This window comes from Callorhinchus milii, unplaced genomic scaffold, assembly GCF_018977255.1.
Source record: "Callorhinchus milii isolate IMCB2004 unplaced genomic scaffold, IMCB_Cmil_1.0 Scaffold4, whole genome shotgun sequence".
Lineage (NCBI taxonomy): Eukaryota > Metazoa > Chordata > Chondrichthyes > Chimaeriformes > Callorhinchidae > Callorhinchus > Callorhinchus milii.
Window position 1 is genome coordinate 3603329 of NW_024704745.1, and position 16379 is coordinate 3619707.

At 44.2% G+C, this 16379-nt stretch overlaps 1 protein-coding gene across 6 annotated transcripts in view; it reads left to right on the forward strand.

Annotated features, from left to right (window-relative positions):
- Positions 1–16379, forward strand: part of synj1 (synaptojanin 1) — a 71834-nt gene that overhangs the window by 41151 nt on the left and 14304 nt on the right. For 3 of the 6 annotated variants that reach the window (XM_042333837.1, XM_042333838.1, XM_042333839.1), the window contains exons 19-27: positions 415–571; positions 2373–2484; positions 4407–4622; positions 5241–5319; positions 5932–6094; positions 7306–7506; positions 9011–9145; positions 11116–11160; positions 15801–15848. In XM_042333837.1, coding sequence (XP_042189771.1) covers positions 415–571; positions 2373–2484; positions 4407–4622; positions 5241–5319; positions 5932–6094; positions 7306–7506; positions 9011–9145; positions 11116–11160; positions 15801–15848 — 1156 coding nt within the window. The remainder of the gene's footprint in view (positions 1–414; positions 572–2372; positions 2485–4406; positions 4623–5240; positions 5320–5931; positions 6095–7305; positions 7507–9010; positions 9146–11115; positions 11161–15800; positions 15849–16379) is intronic. The other 3 variants (XM_007906716.2, XM_007906717.2, XM_007906715.2) reach the window with 2 other exon arrangements.

The window sequence follows — 16379 nt, forward strand, 5'->3', positions numbered from 1 at the left end:
GCTTTTGGCAGACGAGACAAGCCAGAGTCTATGCAGGTAATGCATAGATGGGAGGGAGGGAGGGGGTCATATTAGTTGTCTGTCCTACCACTGGGTTTGGGTTATTCGACATTTGTTGAGCAAGTCACATAGGATGCAACATGCTCGTATTGAAGAAATTGTACTCTCCCAAGTGTCCAACGTATCCAAATGTAATGCAAATTGCATGATTATCTCCATGGTTAGTAAGGCTTCGGTGCAATGCAGAGGTGACCAAAGTCACCATCTATGCGAATTGGCCTGAACACACATTGAGGCTATAAACCATGGAAATTATCGTGGAATTGTCTTGCATTAAGTCAAACTGGTGCAGCAGTTTTGATCTGCGAATCTGGTTTGATATGAATACAAGTATTTTATCTTTATAAAACCCAGATTTTTCGAGACTTTCTGGAGGGCGATATAACCTTTGCTCCGACTTACAAATATGACCTGTTTTCCGATGATTATGACACAAGTGAGAAATGTCGTACTCCAGCCTGGACCGACCGCATTCTTTGGAAAAGAAGAAAATGGACAGTTGATAAAGCAGGTGGGAAATGATTCTCGGTTATCTTCAAGTGATGTTTAACAATGTTGAGTAGCAAAACTATTATCTTGATTCTCACTTGAGAGTCTGGTCTGGCGACACTTTGAATTGACAACAACTTGTGAGGGTTTTTTTCCCCCTTAAAAAAGCACATTTCTTCATTTTGGTACATGAACTTATGATGTAGGGTTGCTAATTATAGACACTAATCCATGGAGAATGGAAATATTCTAAGGTCAACCAAGCTCAAATTGGAACGGTGATCAGATTGAACCCCAGGCACAAGTCAGATTAAAGATTGGCCAAATAATAATGTTGCACTGTGAGCTAGCCTATCAATTCAAACATGTAATTCAAGCAGGCAGCTGTTCCAGCTTTTAAACTATAACCTGAAATTTAACTAGCTAAAATGGTTGGTGTGTTACTTCCTAATCCCTTCTGTGAATTTTTCAGCAGTGTAGATAATCCGATTTAAATACAGTCAAACCTGCCTTCATCAACCTCTCAGGGTCTGGGTCAAAGTGGCCTACATATTAAAGCTGGCCTTTGAGTAAGGATTTGTTGGTGTGTGTAGAATTGTGTAAGGGCTGTTCCAGGGTGGTTGTTAACAGGGTGGTTGCTTGAACAGGTTTGACTGTAGGCAATTTACAACGCTTAAAGCAAATTAATGCCTCATTATTATACTTAATTCTCCAATTAGGCAGTGTTTCTTCTATTTGAATTCTTTCCAAGACGAATCAGACATGTGCATAATTACCTTTCAGTCTGAATCTTCTGCTTCCTTATTATTGTAAATCCTTTCATTTAATATAGCAACGTTTCACGTCGGGAGAATGTCCCAAAGTGCTTCACAGCATTTACTGTAATGTGTAGTGACTGTATTTTGAAACCGGACGTGGCAGTGAATTTGCGGACAAACAGCCATAAAGTGAATAACCAGTTTAATTTTCATCCGGGCCCACCTCCCCCTCCCTCCGTTTCATCTGGTCCACCCGCTCCCTCCATCACCCGGAAATGTTATGTTATGTTTCTGGAAGCAAAATTATTGCTTAAGCGGCCTGAGGACGTTTCTCAAGTAGGGCATTCAGCCCTCAGCAGCCAAAAGGTTGGGCCTCCCCTGTGTAAGTTCAAAACCTTGATGTGGATCTTGACCGTTGAACTTTCTGATTCGGAGGCGAGAATATAAAAGCTGAACTCCCCGTGCTGTGGAAAATAGAAGCCACTGCAATGCACTGAATTCCACTATACCAGCAGGAACACAGTGAATGTACACTTGTGTAGTTGTTTTACTTGCCTATTGGCCATTTGCCCTGTGCGTAAATATGTACCTTAGACCACCAACAATTAAATGTGCATATGTAAAGACGGATTGAATACAAATCCTGGGTATTAAAATGTTTCCCTACCCAGTAGAGGTATATTCATAGAATCTTACAGCAGAGAAGGAGGCCATTCGGCCTATCATGCCTGTGCCGGCTCTTTGAAAGAGCTGCCAACTAGTCCCACTCTCCCGCTCTTACCCCATAGTCCTGCAATTTTTTTCCTTTTCAAGTACCTATCCAATTCCCTTTTGAAAGCTATTATCGAATCTGCTTCCACCAACCTTCCAGACAGTGCATTCCAGATCGTAACGAATCTCTGGGTAAAAAAAATTCTCTTCTCCCCTCCGATTCTTTTGCCAATTATCTTAAATCTGTGTCCTCTGGTTACCACCCCACTTGCCAGAGGAAACAGTTTATCCCTGTCTACTGTATCTAAATCCCTCATACTTTTGAACAGTAACACTAACTGTATTTTCCTTCAGGTGAGCACTTGGTGAATTCCACAATTAGCGATGAAGATAAGCCACCGTACACATGGACTCCTGGAGAACTGGTATATTACGGAAGAGCAGAACTGAAAACGTCTGATCACAGGTATTTGTTTTAAACAAATCTGTCATTGCTGAATCAACAAGAAATTGAGTACAGCAAAAGTCAAATCCCCTAAAATGCTTCACTAAATTTTTAATTGGTAACATTCTGCTTTATCCAAATTAGTTAATCATTCCCCTGCAAAGTAAATAGTTCACGTATTAGACTAACACAGAGCAGCACTCATTAGTAACCTGTATTAAAGGGATCTGATAATTGTTCAAGAAGTTAGTGAGTTCTGCCATGGATTGCCTGAACTGACTTTAACTCGGATTGATACAGGCAAACCTGCTTCAATAACCGCTTAGGGGACTGGGCCACAGGGCCTTTATGTAAGGTGATCTCAGAGCAAGAGTTTGTTGGTGTGTGTAGAAAAATGTAGTGCACATACAGACCCATAAATAATTTTTAATTAAATAAATTAAAGATTACAAATCATAACTAAATTACAACAAAATTACATTTATAGAGCGCCTTTCGCGTCGGGAGGACGTCCCAAAGCGCTGAACAGTCAGATGTTGGGGCCCGAGCATGGGGGAGGGGTGGTGTAGGGGTGAGGGAAGGCAGAGAGGTGAGAGGGAGACCAAAGGCACGGTCGAAGAGAAGAATCTTGAGACCGGCCTTGAAGGATGCGAGGGAGGAAGCGAGGCGGAGGGACCGTGGGATGGAGTTCCAGAGTGTGGGGGCAGAGAGGCTGAAAGCCCGGCCACCGATGGTAGGGAGGGTCAGGCGGGAGACATGGAGCAAGTCGTTGCTGTTTGCTGAAGAAGTTCATAACCGTTTTCTGATAGGCACTTGCTTTTTCTGACTGTTTCTCTCCGAAAGCTTGGCCTGTGAAAAGGGTGTTGGTGTAAAACCACTAATAAAAAGAGGCCATTGATCACGTTAGACAGGTGGTTGCTGAATAGAGGTGGGTTGTTATGCAAAATCTGTCCGGCCTGTTCCAGGGTGGTTGTTAACAGGAGCTGGTTGCTGAATGGAGGCGGTTGTTTGAACAGGTCTGACTGTAATTAGGTATCCCAGAGATCAGAATTGTGATGGTGTACCTTAACAAAAATCTATCTACCTCAGTCTTGAAAATTTAAATGGATCCAGCATTGATTTATCCATTATTTATTATTATTTGAGTTAAAGACCCTGGATTGAAACTAGGACCCAAGAGTGTATGTAACGTTTATTGTGATTTGGGGGAAGGAGAAGAAACATGAGCATCAATTCCAGAATTCACTTTTTTAAGTAGCCCCAGTGCTGTATTGGATAGAGCAGCATCCTACGTTGAGTTTGCTGTCTCAGTTGGGACTCCTTGTGAAGGCTAAATTGGCCCCTGCCTTCCCAGAGTTAGTGAAGGGAAAACCAGCAGGTTTCCTGGTCTCTCTACAATGTCCTCTGTTGGTAGCGGATGAGGACAAGTCTGGTTATAGCTTCGAGTGACCTGGATGACATTCGTTGCCAAATCTCACACATCAGTAATAATAACTTGAATTTATATACTTATTTATTAAGTCTTGAAGAGACTTTGTGTCCAACAAACAGTTGTGAATTGAGTGAACATATTATTATTTTGTCATTATGATTTTTTAAGAAATTATTATCCCCAGAAAGCAATCTGCCAATCAACTAGATTGACGGATTACTTTCTGGAGGTAATAATCCCTTCAAAACATAGACCATGGTTAGGTACTTTCAGGACTTTGGGGTTACATCCCAGCTAGAGGAGGCTAGAGACCTGGCGCAGAGGCACTTGCCAATAGGTAGAAAAACATGAACATTGGACAGACTAAGTTTATATTAAAAGAATGTTTTTTTATTGTACTAATTCCTGTGAAATATGCATGTTTTGTGGTTATCTGATGTTATAACTTTCATAACCGCTGTATAACTAACTGTTCCTCGCTAATTGAATGTTCTGTTTTATATTTTGTTAGGCCTGTGGTTGCTATTGCAGATATAGATATTTTTGACGTTAATCCAGAGGCTCGACAGCGAGTGTACAAGGAAGTTATTTCTCAGCAGGGACCACCCGATGGGACAACAGTAGTGTCACTGAATAGCACCTCCCCAGACTGTGATTATTTCGATGATAACTTGATAGACCAATTGCTTCAACAATTCACTGCATTTGGGGAAGTTATTTTGATAAGGTAACAAACTATGCATTTTTTTCTCCCTAATTTTCTCTCTTGCTCTCTCTCGTACAATAAAAAAAATCTTCACACATCTACATGTGTTGTGTTAAGCTTCTTCTGCACAAGTTAATAATCTGTTGCAAACCAGCAAACGACCGACTGACTGAGAAAGTTGGATTCCTCTTGAAGCTTATTGAACCTCAAAGTAAAAAATATGTATATGTACTACTATCCCACACCCACTTCACATCGCTCCCTACCTGTCTTTTCAAGTGAGGATCAGAAATAGAGAATACATTCATAATAATCCTGTTATTGTTCTATACCACAAGAGTGATGCTTGGGTTTTAATAATCGTTGGATCAAACATTGAGTTTCAATACCGTGAGGTCATTTCAGTCTTTAAACAAAAGATTGCTTTACAGTTCACAGGTGTGCTGTAAACTATCACAGTTGATTCTGTGGTTCATTATGCCTAAACTTGTTGAGAATGACTTACATTACTCAAAAAGAGCACTACAATCATATGGATATATTCCATGCGCCACAACCAGTCACAATATTTTACCATTTTCATATGCAATATGTGTGTCCGCATATAAGATTCTGATTTTAAAAGTTTCTCCTCAAAAGGTTTGTAGAAGACAAAATGTGGGTGACATTCCAGGAAGGCAGTTCTGCTCTGGCCGTGCAGACTTTACATGGCACCGAAGTAAGTAAAAACCCTTTTCAGAACGTGTGCTAAAGATTTCGCACACCCCTTTTATGTTTTCACGAAAAGATGGTGGTGGAAGATAGTGTCAATTAATTGAAATGCAAATTAAAATAGCTTTCTTTTAGAAACTAATATTTTGGGATACAGTATATGAGTAATTTGTGACATGACAAGTGTGGTATGCTTGGAAGAACTAGGCCACTTTGGATCTAAAGTTCCTAAAACTTTCCACTGTTATGGTAGACTGACTGATCCATACACATGTAATTGCTATAAGCATCTCCAATATTGTAGCATGCGACTACCAGGATGTTAGAAGGCGGACTAGATGGATCTTGGTCTGTTTTCATCCAGTAATTCCTATGTTCCTATGTTTTCCCTTTCAAATGTGCGTCCATTTCCCTTTTGAAACCTATCATCGGTTTTATTGCAGCCAGTTTAATTTTAATTTTATTTCATCCAGTTTTACAGCGGTTTTGATAATTTATAAGCAAAATGTTAGTGTTAGATTTTTATAAACGTTAGACAGTGTGAGACAGACAGAACGGGAAAGATGGACTTGACAGTCTAAAATGCACTGTTTGAAAGAAATCCATTGTGATAATGCAGGTGCTGGGGAAGATGATCAGCGTGAGTCTGAAGAACCCAGATTGGATTAAAAAGTTGGAGGAAGAGATGAATCTGGACAGAGTCATTCCTGGTTTATCTGTCTCTCCCAGCTCTGCCCTGCTGGAGGAGAATGCGGATCTCTCAGCAGGCTATTACATGGAAGGTATGTCGTCCCATTTCAGATGGATGTGCCTGATGTTAGTTGAAGTTCCCACAGTGGTTTTGGGAGTGGGGGATTTGCAGATAATGCAAAATTTGTTCAGTGAATTTGTAACTTTAAATCACCAATTTGTGAAAGCAGCTGAACAGTATAATACTTGCCTAACCCCTGTATTAAAATCTATTACGTAGAAACAACAACTATATGACATTTGTATAGCGCCTTTCACGTCAGGAGCACGACCCAAGGGGCTGGACAGTCAGTGTTTCGGACCCGAGCTGGGGGTCGGCATCGGGGAGGGTGGAGGCCGGGGGGAGAAGGAGGGCAATCAAAAGCACGGTCGAAGAGGGGGGTCTTGAGATGGGTCTTGAAGGAGGCAAGAGAGGGGTTGAGGTGGAGGAGCCACGGCGTGGAGTTCCAGAGGGTGGGGGCAGAGTGGCTGGAGGCCCACCTGCCAATGGTGGGGCGGGTGAGGTGGGGGGACGCCAAGCAGGCCGGAGCCCGCTGAGCGGAGGCAGCGGGCGGATTAGGAGGTCGCAGAGGTAGGGGGGAGCGAGGCCATGGAGTGCCTTGAAGGTGAGGACCAGGATCTTGAACTGTATCCTCTGCCTGAGATTGGAGGATTGAATTAAGGGAAATGACTTCCTGACCCTTCGACGCATGCACACTTTACAGCTACATTGAATTACACCTGCATAGGGTAGATTATTAATTAATTTGGATTTTGTACGATTTATACAGTTTGCCTGCAACTGAGATATTGCCTAAGTCGTATTAAATACTTGCTGTACCTGTTGCAGCTACGTTTGCAACCGAATGATCCAATATGGAATGTAGATTTCAGTGATACCACTCACAAACCATTTAACATGCTATAAACACTGTGTGTACACCTCAAGCAAAACTGCCATGCATGTGTGATGAGCTTGTTTAGGTCATAGCTCATCAACGATAGGAGATTCCCCCCCCAAAAAAAAATGCCCATGATGCTCCCCCATGAAAGACCATTCCGATGAGGTATAAATCATGTCTCTACGTCAATCGGTTGTTGCGTTATTGGCGGATACACAGATAGACATTTCATCTTTATTAGTATAAAATATATATGTAAAGATTATGGTTCTGACTGATACAACTTGTGTAAGTTTTACTGTATTTCTTGTTGCACCATTAGTTTGTATTGTGTGTAATGTGATCATCACTTTCTTATACAGGAGATGTGGATGCGGAAGTGGAGGAGATCTCTCAGCGCTTGCAGCTTGCCGTTAGTTCAGGCCTCTCTCCTTGTTCAACCCCAGGATCGAGCCCTTGTCCATCACCCACATTATCAGAAATGCTTCCACTTTCACTGCCCAGTACATCAAGTAGAGCAACTTCCAGATCGTCCATATCTTCACAAGATACCATAAATCAAGGTAAGAGCTTGATATGGATATCATTAGTAGATTCAGTCATTTTTTTAAAAAAGGCAATTTGTAAAAGATGAACATCGTGGAGTCCTGTAGCATAGTGGTTAGAGCACTCACCTTGCAAGCAAAAGGACCTGGGTTCGATTCCTGAGCAGGGCGAAATGTTGGGCAAATTTCCTTACTCCACACACCTCTGTTTACTTAGCAGTAAGTAGGAACCCGGTTGTTAGTCGATTAACGCATCGCTTTTCCTGGGGTTATGATTTCTACAAAAAATAATTTAAAAAAATAATAATTTGGTCACTCAATCCAAGACTGTTTGTGGAACACAGCTGTGCTCAATTGGCTGCTGCATTTTGCCCACAAAATATACAGTCAATTCACTTTGCAATATATTCTGTGAAACGCTTTGCGACGTCCCGAAGACGTGATAAGGCGCTATATCAAATGCAAGTATTATAATACAAAATTACATTTGTAAAGCGTCTTTCAAGTCCAGAAGACGTTCCAAGGCGCAGAACAGTTGGATTAGGGATTAGGAACCAAGCGGGGAATGGGGGGGGTTGAGATCAGGGAGGGTGGAGGCCAGAGAGGGTAGGAGGGTGGCCGAAGGCACAGTCGAAGAGGAGGTTCTTGAAGTGTGCCTTAAAAGGAGGCAAGGGAGAAAGCAAGACAAAGGGAATGTGGGTTGAAGTTCCAGAGGGTGGGAGCAGAGAGGCTGAAGGCCTGACCGCCGATGGTGGGGTGGGCCGGGTGGGGGTCCTGGAGTAGGCCGGAGCCTGTTGAGTGGAGGGAGCGGTCAGGTTGATGAGGGGTTAGGAGGTCAGAGAGGTAGTAGCGGGCAAGGCCGTGGAGGGCCTTGAAGGTGAGGATTTTGAACTCGATCCTCTGAGGGATGTGAGCCAGTGGTGCGGAGCGAGGGTGGGCGTGATGGGGGTCATGGAGCCTGGTGCAGGAGACGGCATAAGCTGCAGATTTCTAGATGATCTGCAGCTTGTGGAAGGAAGAGTTGGGAAGGTCGACAAGAAGGGAGTTGACATAGTCGAGCCTGGTTGTAATGAAGGCATGTATGAGGGTTTCAGCGGCTTGAGGGATGAGGCTGTGGTGGAGTCAGGGCAATGTTGTGGAGGTGGGGGAAGGCAGAGCAGGACATGACACGGATGTAGGGGAGAAAGGATAGTTGAGAGTCGAACAAGATGCCTGGGTTCCTGACTGGCTTAGTAAGGTGCATTGCCAGTGTCTGAGGTGCAAAGGCACTGCTGCGAACCAAATCAGGAGAGCCTTAGTTTTGCTGACGTTCAACTGTAGAAAGTTGGGTCTCATCCAGGACTTGATTATGGTACATTATAATTATTATAATTACAGTTTCCTCCAGTCCAACACAGCTGTATAAACCCAAACTGTTGTATATTGGGGTTGATTGCATTTTGTAAGCAGGGACAAGATTATTTTATCAATGATAACTCTTTCTCCCCAATGATTATACATTGTTTTCATTTTGTTTTAAAAGCATCTTCAACAGATACTATATATGTATCTCAGAAGGAAACCAGTCCAACTGTGGAACCGAAACGGCCACCTCCACCTCGACCAACTGTCCCGCCTTCACGCCCTGCTCCACCTCAGAGACCACCACCTCCTTCAGGTGCAGACTGGGTTTTCTTTCCTTTGCCATTCGTATAATGCAAAGTATTTGCACTCATTTGAAGTTTATTTCAGTGGGACCCTGTGGTAAAAATGACGAAACCTTGTCTGAAAGTTTACAGACAAAAGTATATCGATTTGTTTTGCGGAGAAATCTGAAGCCCAGATCACTAAGCAAGGAGATAGAAGTGCTGTGAGAAGCATAGGATTAGTTCTGTTTCTCCAGGGCTCCTTGCTCACGAGTGGGGCAGACTTTAGCTTTTGGAGTTAATATCTTGAGAAACAATCTATGTCAGTGGTGGCCAACCTTTTTAGTCGACCAACTAAATACATTTTTCTTCATTGAATTTTTCTTCATTCTTGGCCACACCATTGGGCATCACTGCTCGGCAGCTACTGGGAACGAGTATTGATTTGGTGCGGGTTTGCCTGAAATGGTGCAAGCGTTTGATGGGCCAAACAACAGTGGCCCTGTAAAACTTGCTGCTCTTCTTACAATCCACGGGACCACATCACTCCCACCCTCGCTCCCCTCCACTGGCTTCCCATCCCCCAGAGGATCGAAATCAAGATCCTCATCTACAAGGCCATTCACGGCCTTGCTCCCTCCTACCTCTCCGACCTACTATCCCCCTACTTACCTGCCCGTACCCTCCGTTCCTCTGGCTCCGGTCTGCTCCACATCCCCCGCCCCAACCGCCCTACCATCGGTGGCCGGGCCTTCAGCCTCTCAGCCTCTCGGCTCTGGAACTCTATCCCCCAGTGCCTTCGCCGCTTCCTCCCTTTCCTCCTTCAAGGCCGGTCTCAAGACCTTTCTCTTTGACCGTGCCTTCAGCTCCCCTCTCGACTCTCTACTCCCTCCTCGCTTCCTCCCTTCCCTCCCCTCACCCTGACCATTTCCCCCCTGCTCGGGTCCTGACCCAACTGTCCAGCGCCTTGGGACGTCCTCCTGACATGAAAGGCGCTCTATAAATGAAATGTTGTTGTTGTTAGTGGGACACAGCTGTGCGCAATTGGCTGCCCGAGTTTCTCCACAAAATATATAGTCAATCCACTTTACAGTGTTCCCAGCGACTTCTTTTTTGTTTCAGATTTCCATCATCTGCAATATTTTGCATTTTGTCACTTTGCAGTATATTCTGTGCTGCCCTTTGCGATGTCTCAAGGAAGTGTTAAGGCGCTATATGAAATGCATGGATTATTATTATTATCTAATTTAATAATAATAATCCTTGCATTTAATATAGCGCTTTTCATGTCTTCTGGACGTCTCAAAGCACTTCACAGAATAGACTGTGTAACTGAATTGACTGTATATTTGTGGGCAAAATGCGACAGCCAATTGTGCACAGCAGTGTCCCACAAACAGTCGTGCATTGAAGTGACCGATTTTTTTTGAAGGATTATTATTTTTGTCTCCATCTAATGATACACAATCCCTACATTTCTGTGAAGCGTTCTTTTTCATACAACACAAACTGTATATATCTATTGGCAAAGTCTTGTTTGAATTATACTTCAATACAATTTTCTAACATATGCTTTAAACTTTGTGCTGGCTTTTCTCATTCTGAGCTGAGGCTATGTTTAGTCACTTTATATTTACAGACGTAGTATGACAGAATCAGCTCATTTATTGTAAATATTTCCAGTCTTTGGAATTTAATAGTACATTCAAAACTGAGTGCTGAGATGAATGAGTTAAATCTCACATTTTTCATTTTAAAACCTAACAAGTAATATTGGCCATTTTAGCAAAATCAACAGGCAAGAGTGGTTAGTAATCTTTCAGGTGAAACATCTAACATAAATATATATATATATCTTGTATACTGGAGGGGAGATTTTTCTAACTCTGAATGTCTGTGATTGTCTTATTATTTCTATGTATTTTCTTACTACTTAACCCGTGCATGCTTGAGAAATACTAACTTGCGCTTCTCTTCACACTTATCCGTTCACTTTACCAAGGAGCTCGAAGCCCAGCACCTGCTAGGAAAGAGTTCAAAGGTAAAAGTAAGCTGGTATACAGGAATCTCTCCATTTCTTCAACTACTTCTGTGTTTCATTAAAATGTGCGTAGCTGTTGCATGTTTTAAGTCCTTCCGATACAAATTAAAATAGTTTCAGAAAGTTTCAAAAAACCTGATGAAAATAACCCTTCTCAACAACAACAACAAGATTCCATTTATAGAGCGCTTTTCACGTCGGGAGGACGTCCCAAGGCGCTGTACAGTTGGGTCAGGACCCGAGCAAGGGGGAAATGGTCAGGGTGAGGGGAGGGAAGGGAGGGAGCGAGGAGGGGGTAGAGAGTCGAGAGGGGAGCTGAAGGCACGGTCAAAGAGAAAGGTCTTGAGACCGGCCTTGAAGGAGGAAAGGGAGGAGGCGGCGAAGGCACTGGGGGATAGAGTTCCAGAGCCTGGGGGCTGAGAGGCTGAAGGCCCGGCCACCGATGGTAGGGCGGTTGGGGCGGGGGATGTGGAGCAGACTGGAGCCAGAGGAACGGAGGGTACGGGCAGGTAAGTAGAGGGATAGTAGGTTGGAGAGGTAGGAGGGAGCAAGGCCGTGAATGGCCTTGTAGGTGAGGGTGAGGATCTTGAATTCGATCCTCTGGGGGATGGGGAGCCAGTGGAGGCGAGCGAGGGTGGGAGTGATGTGGTCCCGAAGCCTGGTGCGGGACAGTACACGAGCTGCAGAGTTCTGAATGACCTGCAGCTTGTGGAGGGAGGTGCCGGGAAGGCCGGCGAGGAGAGAGTTCCCATAGTCCAGCCTTGAGGTGATAAAGGCGTGGACCAGAGTTTCAGCAGCGTGAGGGGTGAGGTAGTGCCGTAGTCTGGCGACATTCCGGAGGTGATGGAAGGCGGTGCCAGTTGTGGCGCGGATATGAGGGAGAAAGGACAGCTCAGGGTCGAACAGAACCCGAGGTTCCTGACTGGCTTTGAGAGGTGGAGAGTGCAGCCTTGGATGCTGATGCTGTCAACGCCTGAGGTGCGGAGGCGCTGACGTGAGCCAATCAGGAGGGCCTCAGTTTTACGCACGTTGAGCTGAAGAAAGTTGTCTCTCGTCCAGGACTCGATGTCGGACAGGCAGCTGTCAGGACATCGGTGGTCGTGGAGTTGAGGGTAGAGGAGGAAAGGTAGAGTTGGGTGTCATCCGCATACATGTGGAAGTTAACCCCATGTCTGCGGATGATGTCACCAAGGGGGAGCATATAGAGGGTGAAGAGGAGGGGACCGAGGACAGAGCCCTGAGGGACACCGCACGAGACAGTGCGGTGGCTGGAGGAAAAAACATTCTTGGAAACAAAGTGAAGATGGTGGGAGAGGTACGACCTAAACCACTCAAGGACAGGGCCTTGAAGGTTTAGGTGGGAGGATAAGCGGTGGAGGAGGATAGCATGGTCGACCGTATAGGTCGAGGAGGACGAGGAGGCAGAGGGAGCCCTGGTCACAGATGGTCAGGATGTCATTGGTGACCTTGACCAAGGCAGTTTCTGTGCTGTGGGCACACACGGAAACCCGACTGAAGGGGTTCGAATAATGAATGGGTGGAGAGGAAAGAGCGCAGCTGGGAGGCGACAACTCGTTCCAGGACCTTGGACAGGAAGGGGAGGTTGGAGATGGGCCGGTAGCTTGATAGCTGCGACGCATCAAGGGAGGGTTTTTTCAAGGTGGGAGTGATGGTGGCAGTTTTTAAGGGAATGGGAACAGAGCCAGAGGAGAGGGACAGGTTGACGATGTCTGTGATATGTGGGGCAAGGAGGTGGAGCTGGGAGATAAGGAGTGGAGTGGGGATGGGGTCAAGGGAGCAGGTGGTGGGTTTCAGGGATAGGATGAGTTTGGTGACAGAGGGTGGGGAAACGGGTACGAAAGTGTGTAGGGGAGGATGGGTAGGAGTCGGAGTGTGGGAGGGAGGGGGTGGGTGGATGTTGGAGGGGAAGTGACCGCGGAGCGAATTCCCTTGATTTTGGATTCAAGGAAATCCAGCATCTCCTCGCAGTGAAGGTTGGAGGAGATGACCTGCGCGGGGTGGCGGGGGGGACGGAGGAGTCGGGATGTGGTAGAGAACAGAAGCCTGGGGTTGTTCTTCGCCTCCAGGATTATCCTGGAGTAGAAGGACGACTTGGCCGAGGCTAGAGTGGAGCGGTAGATTTTGAGGAGGTCCAGCCAGATTTGTCGGTGGACCGTTAGGCCAGATTTGACCCAGGTGCGTTCAGCGGCCCACACCTGGCTCTTCAGTGAGCGGAGGTGGGTGGTGAACCAGGGGGAGGAGCGAGAGTAGGAGACAGTACGGGAGGTGATGGGGGCAAGAGTGTCAAGTGTGGAGGAGAGGGTGTTGTGGAGGAGGGTGAGAGCAGATGTTCTCCTGCTTTTTTGGCTCCACAGGCCAGGCAGCATTCCTGGTCAAAATACAAAACAAAATTACATTTGTATCGCGCCTTTCACGTCGGGAGGAATTTGGACCCGAGCTGGGGGTCGGGATTGGGGAGGGCAGGGAGGGTAGGAGGAAGATGGTCTGCTCCAAGCGAATCTGTCTATGCCAGTCTTTGAACCAGCCTCCAGGATGTGAATAGGGAGGGTGGTTGGGGCAATAGAGCACTCGCCCTTGCAAGCGAGAGGACCTGGGTTCGATTCCTGGGCAGGGCGAAACGTTAAGCAACTTTCCTTACTCCACATACCTAGCACTATGTAAGAACCCAGTTGTTAATCCCTTTTCCAGAGGTAATAATCCCATTTTTTTAAAAAATAGATAATAATAATTTGGTCACTCAATTCACGACTGTTTGTGGGACACCGCTGTGCGTAATTGGCTGCCCAATTTCGCCCACAAACTATGCAGTCAATCCACTTTACAGTGCATTCTGTGAAGAGCTTTAAAACGTCTCGAAGATGTGATAAGGCACTAGATTAAATGCAAGGATTATTAATATTATTATTGTTAAATTCTTAATCTTTAATGTTCGCCCACAAATATACAGTCAATTCACTTTACAGTCTATTCTGTGAAGCGCTTTGAGACGTCGAGAAGACATGAAAAGCGCTATATCAAATGCAAGGATTATTATTTATTATTATTCCTCACTAATGGAAAGTTCTCTGGGTTCACTAAAAGTGTAGGTAATGATGTAAACTTGCTATGTTGGGAATTAGAAATGCAAACCAACAATCAGCCAGTACTGATATCTGGCACAGCATAATAATAATAATCCTTGCATTTGATATAGCGCTTTTCACGTCAGGAGGACGTCCCAAAGCACTTCACAGAATATACTGTAAAGTGAATTGACTGTATATTTGTGGGCGAACGCAGCAGCCAATTGCGCACAGCAGTGTCCCACAAACAGTCGTAGATTGAAAATGACCAATTTATTATTGTTTTTGGTTTTGGAGGGATTATTATTAGGCTCTGTGTGGAGTAAGGAAACTTGCCCAAGGTTTCGCCCTGCCTGTAACTGCATGTAGTGGCTATGCCACTAGCAGCTTTTTACACTGGCAAGGAGACATTGCATATGTGGTTTGGATTAAATTACAGGATTGCTACACCACCAGTGAGAGCATCTTCATAGAAATAGCTGATAGCCCCCCCTCATTAATGAGGATTTGTGTCTTTCAATTTATTTATATTGACTTCTCTGAGTAGTATAGATGCTTCTTTGTTTTTTGTTCCAGTCCGGTATTACATTTTTTTGATTGTGCTGTTTCCAATGCACGGACTTTACCATCTCTGTTGGCTTCATGTACACTTTCTCAGCGGCTTAAACAGTGACTAACTGGGTAATTGTTTGATTTGGATCAACATATAATGGACTGACTGCGAGTCATTTTCATATCCACAAAATCTACTGTCAATTCACTTTACAGTCTATTCTGTGAAGCACTTTGAGACGTCTCGATGACGTGATAAGGCTCTATAGCAAATGCAAGGATTATTATTATCGCTTGATATATATGTTTAATAAAATCTTGAGGACCTTTTCACCCAATTTAATAATCCCTTTTAAAAAGAAAATGATTTGGTTGCTTGATCCATGACTGTTTGTGGGACAAGGCTGTGCAGAATTGGCTGTCGCGTTTTAACCGCATAATATACAGTCAAGTGCTTTGAGCTGTCTCAACGACGTGATATCAAATGAAAAGATTATTATTATTAATTTCTAACCACTGTTGACACGGTCTTGAACTTCACCAGCCATCACTTACCTTTGACCAGTTTGCAGAAGCTTCATCTCTTGTCAGAAGTAATAATCTGCTGCAACAATGCAGTTTTATATTGGTCTTAAACAACTTCGAAAGCTGAGGCGAAAAAAAATCTATGCGTTGCTGCACTGACTCTTTGAACATTATTGGACTATGGAACTCTATTCAGATTTACGTGAACACCTCCTTTTAATGCATTTGATATCCGATGAGCGTATCTGTGTAGTGCAAGCAAAGTTGTGCAGGCTCTCCACCAAATCCACCTCCCATATTCATCATTTTTTAGTTTTGTTGCTATTGGAATTTTTAATTAAAGGTTAATGGGGGGAATCTATTGAGTGTAAATGCTTGGCTTTCCGCCTCTTGTATTCACAGCTTGCTATGGTTTGTTGTTTTCTGTGCTCGCTGCGTCTGCTGTTATGTTTTCCATATAGAGAACATCTTTTCTTTTCTCATAAGGTCCTGGGGCACCTGTCAGTCCAGGGTTAGCTAGGAAGGAATTGGAAGGTAACTGTCGTTTGTGCTGTAACAGAAATATAGCATGTAAAGACTTAAACTACAGTTAACCTAGAATGTTGANTTTTTTTTTGAAGTTTGTGCTAAGATAACTAGTTAACCTGGATGGTTTGTGCATGCGTCATTTAATTGTCGTCTACAGACTTTGAGGCTATTATTACTTCACTTTTGCGTTTCATATAGCAATAAAATGTATTTTAATCACCATCTTCCTATAAAATGAGCGTAGCATTATAAGAAGTTATATTTATTAATATGATTTGTTTAAAATGTTTCTGTTTCTGGTTGCTCGAGTAGTGCAGTTGGTACTTGTGCTTCCAAGCTGGTCATTGGTGACCAGTGATGACTGGGGATGTACTGGAAGTAGATGTAAAATTGATCAGGATGTTCGATGGGTCGGACTGGGATTTAAAACGCTTCCAGAATCACTCATCTTAAAAATAATACTCATCACAGTATATACAAAGTAATGTAGACAAGGGTCTTACGACCTGGAAGCAGGTCATGTATTTTTAGCATTTA